The sequence below is a fragment of the Carassius carassius genome, chromosome 43 (assembly GCF_963082965.1).
Source record: "Carassius carassius chromosome 43, fCarCar2.1, whole genome shotgun sequence".
Classification (NCBI taxonomy): Eukaryota; Metazoa; Chordata; class Actinopteri; order Cypriniformes; family Cyprinidae; genus Carassius; species Carassius carassius.
In genome coordinates this window covers 25,698,742-25,719,492 of record NC_081797.1, presented here as the reverse complement: position 1 = coordinate 25,719,492, position 20,751 = coordinate 25,698,742, and the positions used below count along the sequence as shown (strand labels likewise).

At 42.2% G+C, this 20,751-nt stretch overlaps 1 protein-coding gene across 3 annotated transcripts in view; it reads left to right on the top strand.

The window, feature by feature from the left end:
• The window catches only part of ldlrad3 (low density lipoprotein receptor class A domain containing 3), a 111,534-nt gene that overhangs the window by 12,490 nt on the left and 78,293 nt on the right, over positions 1–20,751 (top strand). For 2 of the 3 annotated variants that reach the window (XM_059535841.1, XM_059535840.1), the window contains exon 2: positions 10,480–10,626. The exons of the other annotated variant lie outside the window; for it this stretch is intronic. In XM_059535841.1, the coding sequence (XP_059391824.1) occupies positions 10,480–10,626 (147 nt within the window). The remainder of the gene's footprint in view (positions 1–10,479; positions 10,627–20,751) is intronic. 3 annotated transcript variants of the gene reach the window in all.

Genomic DNA, 20,751 nt, shown 5'->3' with positions numbered 1-20,751 from the left:
GCAATACATAAGGTAAGGTTGGGCTCTCTCATTCCCTTACTCGGGAGAAATCCAAACGTTTCCATATTCGTGATTGTCACGGCTGTATACTTGGTATTGTCGTTTTTGCCGTGTTTGGGTGTGGTTCGTAATTTACGTTTAGTACCGCCGTTTAATGAGGCTGAGGTGGAGATTTTTTTTCTCCTATTTGAGCGTGTCGCAGTAGCGTATGATTGGAGTGATGTTGAACGCGCTATGCTGCTTCAGTGCGTTTTAACAGGTAAATCTCAACAAGCCTATTCTATGCTATCTGATGCTGACAGCCAGAATTATGAAGCCATTAAAGCGGTGGTGTTAAAAATGAATGAGCGTGTTCCAGAGAGCTATCGGCAAAGGTTCCGTATGTTACAGCGAAAGGTGAATGAAACAAATGTTGAGTTCGTAAGAGAATTGACTGTGCAGTTTGATCGTTGGTGTACAGCGGCAGATAGTTCAACAATGGATAAGCTGAGAGAGTTAATTTTATTTGAACAATACAGAAATACACTTTCCGAGATGATAGCCACTTATGTTGCGGAGCGTCAGGTTAAAACTGCTTCAGAAGCTGCACTGCTGGTGGATGACTGGGAGCTTATTCATAAGCCCTGTGCTGATAAATTCAGTAATCGTCTGGTTCATACACGGGGGAATTCTTCCGTTGTCGCTATGGGTCCAGTAGGGCTGCAACTAACGATTATTTTGATAATCGATTAATCTGTCGATTATTTTTACGATTAATCGATTAATCGGTTTGTGTACTTATATTTTAGTTTTTCCCATTTTTTCCCCAAGTAAATTATTAATAAATGGTCTTTATCCTTCAGCATAGATTTTTAAGAGATTTTAACCATTTTGCATCAAAAATATACCTGGAGTTGTTTTATTGTGTTAGTAATCCTTTGTCGAACTCTTCTGCAATCAGAACACTGACCCATACTCTAGCAAATTTCACAAGGAGATTTAAAATAATGTTTTCACCATGGCAGTCCTTAGAGCTCCTAAAGTAGTTTAACATCCCGAACGAAGCTTATTAAGGAATCTTTCAGAACATACTTTCACGAAGAATAAGGATAAAACAGAATAAAATTGCAGTGCATTGTATTTTATTATTTACTGGGAAACAGCTTTATAGCTTTTGCTGTGAAATTGTAAACAATCCTTCGAATAAAGTGCCAGTGACATGAAACCTGAATGGAACTCACAATTTAAAGTAAAATCCATCAGAAGGTTGTCCAGAAAAAAAAATTGGACAGTCACACACAAAAAACCTGCTGTGTGAAAAAGAGCAGTGAATACTTAGAAAAAAAGTGCATTTCAAATATCTTTAAACATTTACCTCTCTCATTCAGTCATAATTAGGCTGCACGACTGAATTTTGAACTGGTAAACGACAAACTGATCACAGAACATGTTTGTAAAGCTTTAAATGTTAACTGTTAAAAAGCAATGTTTATTAGCTTTTACGACTAAACATTTGCAAACAACATTGTACTGGAGAATCTGCACAAATAAAAGTCTTAGGGGCTGTTCACATATCGTGCCTAAAAACGCGTGGCGTTTTCTCCTTCTTTCCAAAGCGCTCGGGCAGAAGCGCCCCTGAGGCGTCTGCCTTTGATAAGCAACCATGACGTGCTCTCTCCTTGAAGACGCGGAAATTTCAGCAAAGGATAAATGGATTTGCAGCTCAAAAAATCACTTGCAGTAGCTCTGCTACTAAATTTATTTCAAAATGGAAATCCATATACAACTATGATCAGCTGTTCCTTTCATCTTGACTGAGCTTTTAACGTTGTTACGGGAAAGGATGAAGCTGATTGGTTAGTTCTTGTCACATGACCCGCGATGCGCTTGCAGCATTCTGAAAAGTTGAGATGTTTATAACTCGATGCGGTGCGGTGTTGGAAATAACGAACTTGAGCGCGCAAAAGACGCGATATGTGAACGTCCCCTTAAACAGTTCAGTAGTGCAGAGTTTACAGGTTACTCTTCTTTTTTGAAGGCTCAAAGTAAAGTACTCCCAGTCTCCCACATCCCGCTAAATGCTGCAGAGACGCTGTTCGGGAAGCACGTGACATAAAACGAGGCCAGCTATTGGCTATTCGCTACTTCTCCGTCTGTACTGTCTGAGTAAAACCTCCGATGGCTCATTACTGCCACACTTTGGTCACCGCAGATTTGAAATATGCACGAAATGAGCCGCTTACGGCAAATAAAAGTTAGCAACGAATCGATGACTAAATTAGTTGACAACTATTTTAATAATCGATTTTTATCGATTAAATCGATTCGTTGTTTCAGGTCTAGGGTCCAGCCAGGCGTTTTGTGAAAAAAACAGCGAGTGACTATGATAACTGTAACTACTGTCTGGGTAAAGGACATTGGAAGTCAAATTGTCCAGTGTTTAAATCAAAATTTGTTAGACACACTCATTCCGCGAAGCCTGCTGTTCTGGCTACTTCTGTTCCTGTATTGAATCAGGAGGGTACTTTGAAAGGAATATCGGTGGTAGTACCCAAGGATGTAGAGAATCATCAGCAGTTATTTGAACCATTCATTTCTAATGGTTTTGTGTCGCTTCCAGGTAGTGTTGAGAAAGTGTCAGTGAAAATTCTCCGGGACACGGGGTCATCTGAGTAGTTTATTTTGGAGTCGGTGTTGCCCTTCTCAACTGAGTCGCACACTGGTAGCTCGCTTTTGATTCGTGGCATTGGGCTTAATACATTATCCGTACCCCTGCATAAAGTTGATTTGACCTGTGAATTAGTGCATGGAGTGGTGGATCTTGGTATACGCCCAATTCTACCTGTTGATGGCGTTTCACTGATCCTCGGAAATAACTTGGCTGGCGGACGCGTTTGGGTTAATGAATCGCCCTCTCTGGTTGTGACTGATGCACCGTCCTGGACTGATGGTCTGGATGAAGGTGCGCGACAGTATCCGAAAGTGTTCGTCGCGTGTGCAGTGACTCGTTCTGGTGCTCAACCTAGGGCTGAAGAGAAAATCAAAATGGCTCATGATCAGCTCGCCGGTCATGCATGTGCTCAGAAGACATATGACAGAATTCTTTGTTACTTTTACTGGCCTCGTATTGAAAAAGACATTGCAAGTTTTATTAAGACCTGTCAAAGACCTTGTCTCAGAGGAGCACCAGGACAAGACCACAGTAAACAGATGATTCTTCTGCACAATCTGACTTTGCTGCAGCCTGGAATTGAATTACTGGTTTCGTCTGGTCAGAGGAGAACTGGCCCCCCAACTGAGCCTGGTTTCTCCCAAGGGTTTTTTTCTCCATTCTGTCACAGATGGAGTTTCGGTTCCTTGCCGCTGTTGCCTCTGGCTTGCTTAGTTGGGGACACTTCATCTACAGCGATATCGTTGACTTGATTGCAAATAAATGCACAGACACTATTTAACTGAACAGAGATGACATAACTGAATCCAATGATGAACTGCCTTTAACTATCATTTTTGCATTATTGACACTGTTTTCCTAATGAATGTTGTTCAGTTGCTTTGACGCAATGTATTTTGTTTAAAGCGCTATATAAATAAAGGTGACATACGTGCCAGCTTACCGGCAAACTGAACCAGTCTTTAAAGCCAGCTCCTCTGCGTCCAATTCCGGCTGTATGTCAACCGTTCGAACATATCATTATTGATTGCGTCGGTCCTCTTCCTCGTTCGAAGGCTGGAAGTGAGTACCTGTTGACAGTGATGTGTCAAGTTACGCGTTATCCAGTTGCGTACCCATTGCGCTCGACTAATACAAAATCTATTGTGAAAGCGCTTACTATTATTACTATTTTTGGGTTACCGAAAATCATCCAATCGGACCAAGGAAGTAATTTTACTTCGAAATTGTTTGCGGAGATGCTTTTCGAGCTGGGTATTAAACATAATTTGTCAACAGCGTATCACGCCCAGAGTCAAGGGGCACTCGAACGTTTTCATTCTACGTTAAAATCACTTTTGAGAGCTTACTGTCTGGAAATGCAGCGGGACTGGGAAGAGGGTCTTCCGTGGGTGATGTTATCAGCCAGGGAGGTTACGCATCAGAGCATTGGGTTTAGCCCAAACGAGCTGGTCTTTGCACACAAAGTCCGGGGGTTGTTAGCTGGCTTTCATGATCAATGGGTTGATTCAGAACCACCGAAAAAATTTTCAGAGTACGTGCTGGGTTTTCATCGTCGGCTTTCATTAGCTGGGGAGTTAGCTGAGAAATCTTTAAATAAAACTCAGGGGAAAATGAAAAAGTCGTTTGACCGTTACACTGAACATCGGAAGTTTAGTGTTGGAGATCAGGTCATCGCGCTTCTGCCTGTAGTAGATTCCCCGTTCCAAGCCAAATATACTGGGCCGTATGAGATAATACATTGCGGGGCCATGGATAATTACACGATTCTGACACCAGACCGAAGAAAGAGATCCGAAGTCTGTCATGTAAATCTCCTTAAGCCGTATTATCAGCGAAACCGACCGGTCTCAGTGCCAGTGGCACCTATGGTGCTAGTGGACAGCTCCCCTCAGTCAGGTATTTCACAGGACATGAGTATGTCTGTGGACGAATTAGAATTTCCTGATGACTGCGTATTACTGGGGTGTTTGAAGAATTCTGAAACGTTGAAAAGTTTGTCTTCTAATCTTAAACATTTAGACGCGACGCAAAGTCAAGAATTGATTAGTTTGCTTTCTGTGTTCCCGGAGCTGTTTTCGGTTGTTAGCTGGCTTTCATGATCAATGGGTTGATTCAGAACCACCGAAAAAATTTTCAGAGTACGTGCTGGGTTTTCATCGTCGGCTTTCATTAGCTGGGGAGTTAGCTGAGAAATCTTTAAATAAAACTCAGGGGAAAATGAAAAAGTCGTTTGACCGTTACACTGAACATCGGAAGTTTAGTGTTGGAGATCAGGTCATCGCGCTTCTGCCTGTAGTAGATTCCCCGTTCCAAGCCAAATATACTGGGCCGTATGAGATAATACATTGCGGGGCCATGGATAATTACACGATTCTGACACCAGACCGAAGAAAGAGATCCCAAGTCTGTCATGTAAATCTCCTTAAGCCGTATTATCAGCGAAACCGACCGGTCTCAGTGCCAGTGGCACCTATGGTGCTAGTGGACAGCTCCCCTCAGTCAGGTATTTCACAGGACATGAGTATGTCTGCGGACGAATTAGAATCTCCTGATGACTGCGTATTACTGGGGTGTTTGAAGAATTCTGAAACGTTGAAAAGTTTGTCTTCTAATCTTAAACATTTAGACGCGACGCAAAGTCAAGAATTGATTAGTTTGCTTTCTGTGTTCCCGGAGCTGTTTTCGGTTGTTCCAACCCAAACGACACAGGTAGATATTGAGGTGGGTGAGGCTGCTCCTGTACATTTTTACAGGGTCCCACTGAATAAACGAGAGTTTTTAGAAAAGGAAGTCCAGTATTTGCTGGATAACGGATTAGCCGAGCCTTCATTTTCCAGCTGGTCCTCGCCGTGTTTGTTGGTAAAAAAATCGGATGGTACGTTCCGTTTTTGCACAGATTATAGGAAACTGAATTCTGTTACAAGGCCAGACTCTTTTCCTCTGCCGAGAATGGAGGACTGTGTCGATCAGGTCGGTGCCGCAAAATTTGTGACAAAATTAGATTTACTGAAAGGCTATTGGCAGATTCCGCTGACAGAGTGCGCGCGTGAGGTTTCATCATTTATAACACCTAACGGATTATTTTCTTACCGGGTTATGAGCTTCAGTCTTCAAAACACACCGGCGATGTTTCAAAGAATGATGAATAGAGTTATTGCGGGACTAAAGGGCGTGACGGTTTATCTGGATGATACGATCGTGGTAAGTGATACATGGCCAAAACATCTTAAACGTTTACGTTTACTTTTAGTCCGTCTCTCTCAAGCAAATCTTACATTGAATCTTGCCAAGTGCGTGTTTGCAGAAGCTATCTTGGAGAGGTAGTGGGGCAAGGACAGGTGCGTCCAGTGAGGGAGAAGGTGAGAGCAATAGATGAATATCCTGTTCCGATCACTAAAAAGGAGTTAATGAGTTTTCTCGGCCTGGTGGGTTTCTACCGCTGTTTCTGTAGGAAGTTTCGACGGTCATTGCCCCTTTGACGGACCTTTTGAAAGCTAAAGCCTTGTTTGTTTGGTCTGAGTCTTGTCAGAATGCCTTTGAGGCAATGAAATCGTTGCTAACTACAACACCTGTCCTTATGGCACCTCAGTTGGAGAAAACTTTTAAGATTCAGGTAGATGCCAGTAAAGAGGGAGCAGGGGCAGTGTTAATTCAAGAGGATGATGCAGGTATTGAGCGGCCGGTTTGTTTTTTCTCGCGAATGTTCAATAGTCATCAAATGAACTACTCCACAATTGAAAAGGCGGCACTTGCATTAATTTTAGCACTCCAACATTTCGAAGTCTATGTAGGTGGGAACAGTTTAGCGGTAATAGTTTATAGTGACCATAACCCGCATACATTTTTACATTCTCTTAAAAATCCAAATCAACGGCTGATGAGTTGGTGTTTGTTTCTTCAGCCCTTTCATTTGGATGTTGGGCATTTGAAGGGCTCCGAAAATATAGTGGCCGATGCACTGTCTAGGGCACCATTGTAAAACACATTGTAAGCTGTGCCTTGAATGAAGAGTTAACAGGTTTGTTTTTCTATTTATTATTCTATCCACGTGGGGGAATGTTGTTGATATTGTGTAAGTATAGGCCTACTAAAGTGTGTTGGTGCGGTTATGAATGCTTATTGTTGGCGGAAACTTATTGGTTTCCTTTTCTTAAGGGGGGGGGCTGTCACGGCTGTATACTTGGTATTGTCGTTTTTGCCGTGTCTGGGTGTGTTTTGCTCCTCCTACAGGTGTGCTGCGGAGCTGAGGCAATCAGGTGGATTGGGTGCATCGGTGCACAGGTGTGCCTGTCATTAAAAGCTTCCTGTTTGGCGTCCTCATTGAGCGTTCCATTCTGTCACATCGATCCCTGTCCAGGACCGAGATGTTGATCGGTGTTGCGGCATATTGCGAGAACTTGAGAGACTTTGTCTTTGCTATGAAGAATGTGAAAATAAAAAATATTGTAACCGCCGTAAACGTTTCATCCTCCTTCATTGTTGCTCCCTAATAGGGGCGTAACAGTGATGTTGCCCATTTGAAGCTTAACTATTATTCATTGGGTAAAACAGGCTTCGTAGTTCACGCGTTTCAGTATGGACGGAAAATTATAATTAGCAAAAATAAGCCTTCGTATTGTGACCTTATCAAAGAACCTAATAAAATATGAAAATATATATTCCAAATATTGAATATAGGCTATATGAAATTGCACTAGTGATGGTTCGTCCATGAACAAATCTATAAGGCTTTCTCGTGCTCCTTTGTGTTTTTCTTGTTTTTGGACTGATTTTGTTGTTATGACCTCTTGCCTGTTTTTGGATGTAATTTTGGATTCCCCATTAAATACTGCTATTAGATCTCTCGTTTTCTGTGTGCATACGTAACAGAAACCCCCTTTCCAACGACAACAAAGGGAACCCCCTTTACACAGGCAACGCCAGGTAACTTATCTCTAGACTCTGATCTGTACTGGTGTATCTAATATAATTTAAACCTCATCGAGGAACTCAGTGGGAGGGTTAATTAAGTGATTGATGGCTGTTCATGTCTATGCAATTTCACGTATTGCTGTAAACTTGGGATTTCACATTTCCATTATCTTAAACTCATTCTTTCCTGACTTTCTCTCTTCCTGCAACTTGTGTGAATGTGTGAGCGCGTGTGCTTGTGTGTTAGATTAGTTTATATGTCTTATATATAATAAAGCCTTATTCATATTGAAAAGAGAAGTATCTTGTGTTTTGTGCTTACAAGTTAATGTTTTAAATTGCCGATCTTGTTACTGTGCTAATTAATAGTGTTTTAACTATACTTTGGATTAGTGTTGTCACGGTACCAAAATTTCAGTATTCGGTACCGATACCAGTGAAAATCCACGGTTCTCGGTACCAATTTCGGTACCAAAGCAAATCACAAAAATATGCCAATTAAAAAAAAAAACTTTTTAGCACTAAAAATAAAACCAATGCCATTCTTTATACTTATTTACAATTGTGTTTAAAGTTTTTCTACAAGTTATATAATTATGAAAAACAGTAAACAAGTTCCACCCAAATTTAATTTGTCTTTTAATTTATGAAATTTAAACACATTTTATTTCTGGTAAAGGGATTTTCTATTAAAATTAAAACATGGAAGAAATATTGTGATTTATTTCTTTAAAAAATAATAATAGTAATATTTCTAGCACTATGCCTTTATGTTCTAGCACTATGCCTTTTAGGCCTAATGAATGCATATTTGTTATTTTAACTGAACTTAAGACTGGTGGTGATGCTTAAGATATTTTTGGTCATTGATGGTTTCTGTAAAAAAAATAGTAATAGATCATATTAATTATTATTAAAAGATAATACTACTACTAATTCTACTATCATACTAATGTATATCCAATGCACTATGAATTGATGAGCTGCTGGGTACATGAATATTAATCACGTTGTCTGCGTTCGGTCAAACTGATTTGCTGAAATCAAAACAGGGACGGTACTAAATCAGCACCAGCCAATGAAATTGCCATTTGCGCATTAGCTCCGCCCACTACCGGAGAAACCGGTATGTCTTCTGCTTGTTCAAAAATGAATATGAATAATTCTAAATGAACTCCATTACAGGAAAAGACAATAAAGAATAGTTTACATATAGCGTGTCGATTCAGCGTGGTAAGACTCTCGCTCTCTCTCTCTTTTGCATGTGTGAGAAACTGAAAAGATCGCTTGATGGAGAGAGAACTCTGAAGCTCAGATGCTGAAATTAATGCAAGCGTCACGCGCTTCAGTCTATGTAGTAAACAAACCCGCACGTCTCTGCCATTCATTAATTCACACAGAGACGCGCAGAACACGGATTCATATTTCAAACAACATTTGCGGCTTACAGATACTGGTCCATATGGAGATTTGATTTGATTAATTTATGCTAACTTTGACAAATTCCATGACTGTCCATATTAAAATGTAAGTTTCATTTTCATGACTGGATTTTGAGATTCTGTCCTCGTTTTCTGCTTCGCGGAAATCATAGCGCTGAACCGGGTTTGAACGGGACCTCGGTACTACCGGTATTTAAAGAAACCTGGTACCGTCACATTTAAAAATTTTTAGTACCGACTTGGTACCGAAGTACCGGGTCTTTTGACAACACTACTTTGGATATTAATATCCATTGCAGAGTTGATGTTATACGGCTCGTTCAATGAATCGCTGGCCGTCTCAGTGATCAGCCATGAAACCGTGATTCTGTTCAAATTCCCTTTAAATCTTTAATGATTCCCTTTGAGCTAAACTGACCTGTTTCCCTTACATGCCCCCTTCACTTAACCAAAGGGCCAGCTATGAGGGTCTATGGACCCTTCCCTCGAAATGCAACTAACACGTCAAAAGGGCATAACAGGCCTCTGGTTCCATGGCAACCAAAGACAGACCATCTGATAACACTCTTTCTATTGCTTAAAGTAATATTATATGTTGGTACATATAGGCAATATATTATCATTTTAAGAATCATTCGAAATTTTGCATCAACACACAATCAACACACAATCAAGTTCCATTGCCATGCTCTCAGACAAAGGGTCGTGAAATTGGTCGTAAAACCCCTCCATAACTGCATTTTCTCAGATCTTAAGAGATTTAATGTCTCTTTTCTTCAGTTCATCTAAGGCTGTGGCTAAAGAAAATTGTAGTTTGTGATCTTGTGTCTCTTTCTTTCAGTACTTGTTCACAGCAGATGTTTGAATGATTTAAATAATGTTTCAGAAGCATCATATTAACTTTTAAATAACATTCTACTTAAATTAAGGAAACTGGATATTTGTATGTTTTTGGAATGTTACAAATAAAGGTTCCTAGAACGTTGAATTTTAAATCAAAATTAAGTTGAAAGAATGTTTGAGTAACATCATACCTTTTAAAAACACTCCATTAACGTCAAGAAAACTTGACAATTTTTATGTTCCCAGAACCAACACTGAATATTTGGAGAATGTTTTTGTAACCAAATTTTGTTAGCTGGGTCGCTGGACAAACACAGTAGTTGATGGCAATTGAATTCTCCTACAGTTACTACTGACAGCTCATATAAATATTTGTAATTATTCATAATTAATTGTAATTATTTATATACATTTCCCTTTTGACCTAATTTACTACAAGTTATTAAAATGGCTACCAAGATAAGTTAAGAGACTAAACTGCTCAAGATTAACACATTTTTTGTCCCTCAATTATCTAACAGTTGTGTCAGGAATGTTGTTTCTGGAATCCTTTCACCAGTCTTATAATCTTCAATAGACTGTTAGTATAGACTGTAATAGACTGTAAATGCAGTTATCTCTTTTCCTCAGATTGTCAGCTTCTACCTGGAAATAACTTTACAACAGAGTGCAACATTCCAGGAAATTTTATGTGCAGCGATGGTGAATGTATTCCTGGAGGTTTGCAGTGTGACGGCTTTTCAAACTGCTTCGACAAGAGTGACGAGAAGGGATGCCGTAAGTCTTACCTTCACTGCACAGTAGAGTCCACACAGAGCTGAGCAAATTTTAATCTATAAAAATCTCTTACATTGTTAACCACCATTGCACTTCACCATCTAATAGGGGACCAGTGTCCTTCAGCTTATTGAAATCACTACTACATGCACAGATCTGTTGCTGTGTATGTTTAGCATGTACAGTTTAGCCTGTGTGGAAATGGCCATGCAATAGTGTACAAAATGATGACCTAAACATGGAAACATCTAAATTAACTGATATTGTTCAATTAAAAATAATTATTTAACATCACTGAACCAAACTTACACACGTCGGTTTACACCAACAAAACTCATTTTATGGGTTTAAACAAGTAGAGAGAGCTCTTTAATGTAACAACTGCAGGTCAATACTTGGAAGAGTGAATTTGTTAAATAAAATGACTTTGGTCCACAGTTAGATGGTGATCTGCGATGCCTGTTTGGCTGATTTTCCTTTTTTTGCATCATAAACACACTGAATATGTTTTAAAGGTCAAAAAGCAAAATTTTATGATAAATTGCTGCATTGAAAAGTTTCAGTTGACTTCAATAAGATAAATTTTAACATTGGCACTTTGGCAAATTAATTTACTTTAACTTGACCACTTATGGCACTCAGATAGGTATGTTCTATGCAATAGTTTTGATAGTGATAAATAAGCTATATATCTGGTTTCAACATTATTTGTCCATTAGCCATTCTCTTTAAATATAATAAGAACCAGCTGTATGCAAAGTGACAAAACGTATAGTTCCCCTTCAGGAACTTGAGCTGCATCCGAAAAACGCTATGGGAACGGCCTTCAGCATGACCAGTTTTGAATAACATGTGTAATCAGTCCCATGAATGGGCGTGACGTCATAGGCTGGTGACGTAGTGACCAGGAAGCTATAAAAGCATGTGAGGTGGAATGAGCATCAGCTTTTTGTCATTGTCGTGTCTCGGGGCTAATGGTGAATTGCTTCAGTCAGATTAATAAGGCTCAGGAGGCAGAGTTCCAGATGTCAAAATATAGACTTTATTACTCAAAGCAACAAAGCCGAGGTAACGGGCACCGCATCTGAGTTCTCTGTCTGTCCACGCACTCTTTTTTAGAGCTGAAACAACGAATCGATTTAATCGATTAAAATCGATTATTAAAATTGTTGTCAACTAATTAAGTCATCGATTCGTTGCTAAATAACTTATTTGCCGTAAGCGGCTAATTTCGTGCATATTTCAAATCTGCGGTGACCAAAGTGTGGCAGTAATGAGCCACCGGAGGTTTTACTCAGCCAGTACAACAGGAGAAGTAGTGAATAGCCAATAGCTGGCCTCGTTTTATGTCACGTGCTTCCCCTAAACAGCATCTCTGCAGCATTCAGCGGGATGTGGGAGTACTTTACTTTGAGCCTTCAAAAAAGAAGATTAACCTGTAAACTCTGCACTACTGAACTGTTTAAGGGGCCATTCACATATCGCTTCTTTTGCGCGCTCATGTTCGTTATTTCCAATGTAGGCGCGCAGTATGCGCGCTCATAATGGAAGCGATGCGGCCGTTTTTCCAGGCGCGTCCGCACCGCATCGAGTTAAAAACATTTCAACTTTTCAGAATGCGGCAAGCGCACCGCGGGTCATGTGACAAGAACTAAATAATCAGCTTCATCCTTTCCCGTAACAACGTTTAAAGCTCAGCCAAGATGAAGGAACAGCTGATCATAGTTGTATATGGATTTCCATTTTGAAATAAATTTAGTAGCAGAGCTACTGCAAGCGATTTTTAGAGCTGCAAATCCATTTATCCTTTGCTGAAATTTCCGCGTCTTCAAGGAGAGAGCACGTCATGGTTGCTTAGTAAAGGCAGACGCCTCAGGGGCGCTTCTGTCCGAGCGCTTTGGAAAGAAGGAGAAAGCGGTGCGCCTAGCGTTTTCCACGCCTTTTTAGGCGCGATATGTGAACGGCCCCTAAGACTTTCATTTGTGCAGATTCTCCAGTACAATGTTGTTTGCAAATGTTTAGTCGTAAAAGCTGATAACATTGCTTTTTAACAGTTAACATTTAAAGCTTTACAAACATGTTCTGTGATCAGTTTGTCGTTTACCAGTTCATAATTCAGTCGTGCAGCCTAATTATGACTGAATGAGAGAGGTAAATGTTTAAAGATATTTGAAATGCACTTTTTTTCTAAGTATTCACTGCTCTTTTTCACACAGCAGGTTTTTTGTGTGTGTCCAATTTTTTTTTCTGGACAACCTTCTGATGGATTTTACTTTAAATTGTGAGTTCCATTCAGGTTTCATGCCATTGGCACTTTATTCGAAGGATTGTTTACAATTTCACAGCATAAGCTATAAAGCTGTTTCCCAGTAAATAATAAAATACAACGCACTGCAATCTTATTCTGTTTTATCCTTATTCTTCGTGAAAATATGTTCTGAAAGATTCCTTAATAAGCTTTGTTCAGGATGTTAAACTACTTTAGGAGCCCTAAGGACTGACATGGTGAAAACATTATTTGAAATCTCCTTGTGAAATTTGCTAGAGTATGGGTCAGTGTTTTGATTGCAGAAGAGTTCAACAAAAGGATTACTAACACATAATAAAACAACTCCAGGTAAATTTTTGATGAGGATATGACAATGCAAAATGGTTAAAATCTCTTAAAAATCTATGCTGTATGATAAAGACCCTTTATTAATAATTTACTTGGGGGGAAAAAAATGGAAAAAACTAAAATATAAGTACATAAACCGATTAATCGAAAAAAATAATCGACAGATTAATCGATTATCAAAATAATCGTTAGTTGCAGCCCTACTCTTTTTATTCCGGTATTTCTTACCAAAGTTGGTAGTTCCTGTTTTTATTTGGCACTGCCTGCCCGGTTTACCACACTTTATCACAAGTCCACCTAGTCAATTTTTTTTTAATGATGGAATTCGGCCAAATTAACAATTAAGGAATCGCCTCTCCCTATTGGTTGGCTGTGGTCACGGGGGGCCATACAAGCCATAATTCATTCTGGCACTCTCACACACATACATTCTCCATTTACATACATACATTTCTACTCTCACAAACTTACATTCTCTTTTCACATACATACATTTCTACTCTCACACACTTACCTTCTCCTTTCACATACATACCGTATCACACTTTTTTTCATAGTTTGGCTGGTCCTGCGACTTATAGTCAGGTGCGACTTATTTATCAAAATTAATTTAACATGAACCGAGAGTAATGAACCAAGAGAAAACATTACCGTCTACAGCCGCCAGAGGGGGCTCTATATTGCTCATTGCTCCTGTAGTCTACACTGAGCAGCATAGAGCGCCCTCTCGCGGCTGTAGGTGGTAATGTTTTCTCTTGGTTCTTGGTTCTAAATAAATGAGACTTATAGTCCAGTGCGACTTATATATGTTTTTTTCCTCATCATGACGTATTTTTGGACTGATGCGACTTTTACTAATAGTACTTATAGTCCAAAAATACAGTACATTTCTATTCTCACACACATACATTCTCCTTTTACATACATACATTTCTACTGTCTCTCACACACTTACATTCTCCTTTCACATACATACATTTCTACTCTCACACACATACACTCTCCTTACACATACATATATTCTTGCTTTCACACACTTACATTCTCCTTTCACATACATACATTTCTACTCTTACACATACATTATCCTTTCACATACATACATTTCTACTCTCACACACATACACTCTCCTTACACATACATACATTTCTACTCTCTCTCACACACTTACATTCTCCTTTCACATACATATATTCTTGCTTTACACACATACATTCTCCTTACACATACATACATTTTTTTTGCTTTCACACACATGCATTCTCCTTTTACATATATATATATTTCTACCTTTTGTGGTATCCATTACTTCCTGTTTAAGCAGGAAGTCACTCTCAGACCAGGAAATACATGTGAAAGACCTGCTCAGCTCTTCCACACAATTTTACAGTTATTCAAAGTCATCCTGTTTTCTTTTCAAGTACATATTTTAAGTTTTTATTTTTAACATATCATTATGTAACCTACGTGTAATACAGATCTGTGTACAAGTTCTAAGACACTGATTTTGATCGTATTAACAGGGCTTAACGCTAAAGATATTTTCTACTGGTCCGGTTCGGCCAGTGGTTTAATATTTTTTACTTGCCCTAGCAAAATTTTCACAGGACTTGCCACAATCAGTTAATCAATCAATAAGACTTATTGTTTTCATTGTTGACTGTAACATTGTATTGTAATAAATAATAACCATTTTGCACAAATAGGTACAATTGTTCAAAGATAAAACTGAAATAAACCATGCTTTTTCAGGTCTTTCAGGTAGGCCTAATTATTCCAATTAAGGATGCACTGATCAGGATTTTATTTATTTTACAATCAAATGTTTATTTTATTTATTTATTTATTTTACATTTATTAAATGTTTATTTTGCTCTGTTACTGGCCAAACTAACCATGAGCAAACAAACAAAAAATATATGCAACATGAAGCAAGTGCACAAAACAAAAAGGCTGAATTAATATTTTATTATTACTATTTATTATTATTGGTTGTGTCTGCACTATGTTTGTAGTTTCTGTATTCTGTATTCTGTGTCAATGAAGCTCTTTCTGATTCTGATGAAAATGATAACTCAATCTCTGACAGCAGGTGGCGCTTATAGAACACTAATTATTGTTATAACACGAGTTATTGCTGCAAGCAAAGCTGCAATTGAAAAAAACCCAATTAAATAAGTAAATGATAATCTAAAAATAAATAAACCGCAATGAGTCTTGAGTTATTTAAATAAACCAAGATATCGCTGTCCCTAACTTGCAACCTCCCACTTAATTCACTTCCTAAATTAAATGGAAAAAAAAACTTGGACGCTTATAATACGTCTATCTGGCAACACGACTGAGGCTGAGCTCGCGTCCTCAATCACAACTCGCTCAAAGGACGAGGCCATGTAACCTTTTCAGAACAATAATATTTATTTATTTATTAAAACCCAGATAGCTTGCTGAAATACTTCTGCGGCTTCCTCATCTACCTCAGCCATGCTGATCAAGACCTGTACCGGTGAGCCTGATTGCTCCTAACCTGCCTTCCGTTTCAACTAAACGCCTTCCGTTTCCACTATACTCTCTCTCGCACATACATACATACTCTCTCTCGCACATACACACATTCTTCTCTTACATACATACATTCTATATATGTCTGTGTATATGTATGTGAAAGGCGAGTGTATGTGTGTGAGAGTAGAAATATATGTTTGTAAGGAGAACGTATGAGTGTGAAAGCAAAAATATGTGTATTTGTAAGAAGAATGTATGTGTGCGTGAAAGCAAAAATATATGCATATGAAAGGAGAATGTGTGTAAGAGTAGAAATGTATGCATGTGTAAGAAGAATGAAAGTGTGTGAAAGCAAAAATATATGTATCTGAAAGGATAATGTGTGTGTAAGAGTAGAAATTTATGCATGTGTAAAAAGAATGAAAGTGTGTGAAAGCAAGAATATATGTATCTGAAAGGAGAATGTAAGTATATGAAAGCAAGAATATATGTATGTGAAAGGAGAATGCAAGTGTGTGAAAGCAAGAATATATGTATGTGAAAGGAGAATGTAAGTGTGTGAAAGCAAGAATTGTCAGGAGAAAGCAGGCTGGATTCAGGTGCGGGTAAACTCAAGGCTTTATTACAAAGCGGAGACAGAGAAGAAAAAGTCACTTGCCACAGGTTTCACTCGCAGTGACAGGATGAACAGCAGATGAGTCACGTTTCACAGGTTTCACTCGCAGTGACAGGATGAACAGCAGATGAGTCACATTTCACAGGTTTCACTCGCAGTGACAGGATGAACAGCAGATGAGTCACGTTTCACAGGTTTCACTCGCAGTGACAGGACGAACAGCTGAAGCTACTAGGAGCTCTGGGCTTGTAAGAACTAGAGCAGAGAAATAAGCCAAACACACTGGAGCCTGAGGACAAGACACGACAGGGTGAGTACAAAGAGCTGCTAGATGATCGGAGCTATTGGAATGAATAACAACAGTCTGACAATAGACAGAGAAACACAGGGAATAATAAAGGGGAAAAAATAAGAAGGACATAGAGAACAGGTGGCGAGCAATTATGGTTAACAACGGGGAACAAGGGAGGCGGGGAAAACACAAACAGGCAGACGTGGTGAGCTGTCAAACCATCCCAACACACACACACACACACCAAAAAGACAGGTGATTAGCCCCGAGACCCGACAGTACCCCCCCTCCCAGGAGCGTCACCTGGCGCTCTAGGAAGGGGCCTACCTCGATGCCGCCGGAAGTCCTCAATCAACGAGCGGTCCAGAATGTCCCGGGACGGCACCCAACACCTCTCCTCTGGACCATACCCCTCCCAGTCCACAAGATACTGAAACCCCCTGCCGCGGCGCCGCTCATAGAGTAATCTCTTAACCGTATAGGTAGGAGATCCATCCACAAGACGAGGGGGTGGGGGGGGTGGGGCGACTGCAAGCAGGATTAAGGGGGGGAAGAGAACACAGGCTTGACCCTGGAAACATGAAACACCGGGTGAACCCGACCAAGAGTAGGAGGGAGCTTGAGCCTGATCGCCACCGGACTAACCACCTTGGTGATGCGGAAAGGCCCAATGAATCTGGGTGCCAGCTTACGAGAAGGCGCCCGGAGAGGCAGATCCTTGGTAGAGAGCCAAACCCGTTGACCACACACATAGGTAGGAGGAGAGGTGCAGCCTTGGTTCTGTCAGAGGCTTGGACCAAAATCCTCCTGACTCTCTCCCAGGTGCGACGGCAGCGCTGGACGAAAGCCAGGGCGGATGGAACCGCTGCGTCGGGTTCCTGTGATGGGAACAGAGGTGGATTATAACCAACAGCACACTCAAAAGGGGACATACCTGACGCGGCCGCAGGAAGGGTGTTATGGGCGTATTCTGCCCAGGAGAGCTGCTGACACCAGGAACTCGGATTGTTGGATGCTAGACAGCGGAGCATTCTTCCTAGATCCTGGTTGGCCCGCTCACACTGCCCATTGGTCTGAGGATGAAAACCAGATGACAGACTAGCAGAGGCCCCAATCTGTCTACAAAATTCCCTCCAGAACCGGGAGACGAACTGTGGACCCCTATCAGAAACCACATCCACCAATAACCCGTGGAGACGGAAGACGTGATCCACCACCAGTTGGGTGGTCTCCCGGGCGGAGGGTAGCTTGGGCAGGGGAATAAAATGAACCGCTTTGGAAAAGCGATCCACCACCGTGAGAACTACAGTGTTTCCCTTCGACGGAGGAAGCCCAGAGACGAAATCAAGGGCAATGTGTGACCAAGGACGGGAAGGGATAGGGAGAGGATGCAGTAGACCATCAGGAGGGCGATTGACAGGCTTACTTTGGGCACATGTGGGGCAGGCCAACACAAACTGTCTAACATCTGCGGCCATAGTAGGCCACCAAAAACGCTGTCGGATGGCAGACAACGTTCTCCAAATACCTGGATGGCAGACTAACCTGGATGAGTGACCCCACTCAAGGACCTCAGAGCGCAGCGCAGCCGGCACCAGCAACCTGCCCGCCGGACACTCTCCCAGCACCTGCACTCCTCGACCGGCCTCCTCAACTCGCTGCTCGATACCCCACGAAAGAGCCCCGACCACCACCCCCTCAGGAAGGATGGCCTCGGCCGCAAACTCCCCCCCCGGAGCACCGAACAGGCGAGAGAGGGCATCAGGCTTGGTGTTCTTTGATCCCGGCCGGTACGAGAGGGTGAAATTGAATCTGGCAAAGAAGAGCGCCCAGCGGGCCTGACGCGAGCTCAGCCTCTTGGCCGAACGGATGTATTCTAGGTTCTTGTGATCCGTCCAGACCAAGAAGGGCTGCGCTGACCCCTCCAACCAATGACGCCACTCACCCAAGGCCAATCGTACCGCCAGCAGCTCTCTGTTGCCGATGTCATAGTTACGTTCTGCAGGGCTGAGACGACGAGAGAAGAATGCACAAGGATGAACCTTCCCATCATGGAGGGAACGCTGAGATAGAACTGCGCCAACCCCAACGTCAGAAGCATCAACCTCGACAATGAACTGGGCCTCCGGATCTGGAACCATCAGAATAGGTGCAGAGACAAAACGGGACTTTAAAATGTCAAAGGCTACCTGCGCTTCCCGGTTCCACCTGAAAGACACCTTAGTGGAGGTTAAGGCTGTCAGCGGTGCAGCGATCTGACCAAAATTCCGGATGTAACGCCGGTAGAAGTTGGCAAAACCCAGGAAACGCTGCAGAGCCTTCCGGGAGTCAGGGACCGGCCACTGGGCAACAGCTTCAATCTTAGCGGGATCAGGCTTGATCCCCTCCGTAGAAATAATATGGCCAAGGAACGTAACAGACTCAGTGTGGAATTCGCACTTCTCCGCCTTGACAAACAACTGGTTCTCTAGTAACCGCTGGAGAACCCGTCTGACATGCTGGGTGTGTAATTGGAGAGAAGAAGAAAAAATCTAAATATCATCCAAATACACAAAGACAAATTGATTAATCATGTCACCCAACACGCTGTTGACGAGTCCCTGGAAAACGGCTGGAGCATTGGTCAGACCAAACGGAAGAACCAAGTACTCGTAGTGTCCCGAAGGGGTGTTAAATGCCGTCTTCCACTCATCCCCCTCCTGAATGCGCACCAAGTGGTAGGCGTTGCGCAGGTCTAACTTGGTGAAGACCCGAGCTCCCTGTAATAATTCAAAAGCAGAAGACATTAAAGGTAGGGGGTACCTGTTCTTGATAGTAATGTCATTCAAACCTCTGTAATCAATACAAGGGCGCAGGGAGCCGTCCTTCTTCTGAACAAAGAAAAACCCTGCACCAGCGGGAGAGGAGGAATGGCGGATGAGCCCAGCCTGAAGTGACTCACGTATGTACTTGTCCATGGCCTCTCTCTCTGGACCTGAAAGGGAATATAAACGACCCTTAGGCGGAGAAGAGCCCGGGAGGAGATCAATGGCACAGTCGTAGGGGCGATGCGGAGGTAGCGAGGTGGCCCGGGCCTTACTGAAGACCGCCCGAAGATCATGGTACTCCGCCGGAACACCAGTCAGGTCAGAGGGATCCTCCTGAGGAACACAAGACACAGAGACAGGACAAAAAGCAGCACCCAAACATGACACGTGACAAGACTGACTCCAGGCTAAAACAGAATTATAGACCCAATCAATGTGGGGATTGTGCTTGTGCAACCATGGGTGTCCCAGAACTAAAGGAGCCTTAGGGGGATTAATAATAAACAGTTCAATCCGCTCATGATGACTGCCAGAAATATGGAGGTCTATCTTGGGAGTGACGTGGGTGATGGTGGTAAGGGGACGGCCAGCTAATGACCATGCTGAAACGGGGCTAGCCAAAGGAACAAGCGGTATCTTCCAACGTTGAGCAGAGGCAGCATCAAGGAAGTTCCCCTCAGCCCCTGAGTCCACAAGGGAGAGTCCAGTGTGTGAATGACTCTGGAAGGAGAGTTGGAACGGCAGCTGAGTGCGTGTTGCAGGAGAGCTTGAGCTGAGAACCGTGCCCACCAGGACGCTCCGCCTCACTGGTGGACCCTGGCCCTTTAATGGGCACTGAAGGGCGAAGTGGCCTCCCTTGCCGCAGTATAGACACGCCCCCAAAAACAGACGCTCCTGCTTCTGCCGTGGTGTAAGCTGTAGACGACCCAACTGCATGGGCTCCTCCTCCGAGGGCTGTCGGCTGGCTAAACTGGCTGAAGAGGACTCTAGGTGGCGCCACGGGGCGGGTGTTTGCCGTTGTTTGCGGCGCCGGCTGAGACGACCCTCAATGCGGAGCGCGAGACTAATGAGCCTATCCAATTCCCGCGGGAGCTCTATGGCCGCGAGTTCATCCGAAATGGCGAAATCCAACCCCTCAAGAAAACGAGCGCGCAGCGCGCTCTCATTCCAGCCGCATGCCGCAGCTAAAGTCTGGAACTGGATAGCATAGTCAGTGACGGAGCTCCTCCCCTGAGACAGTCGTGATAACTGGGCCGCCGCCTCGTCACCCTGAGCAGAGCGATCAAA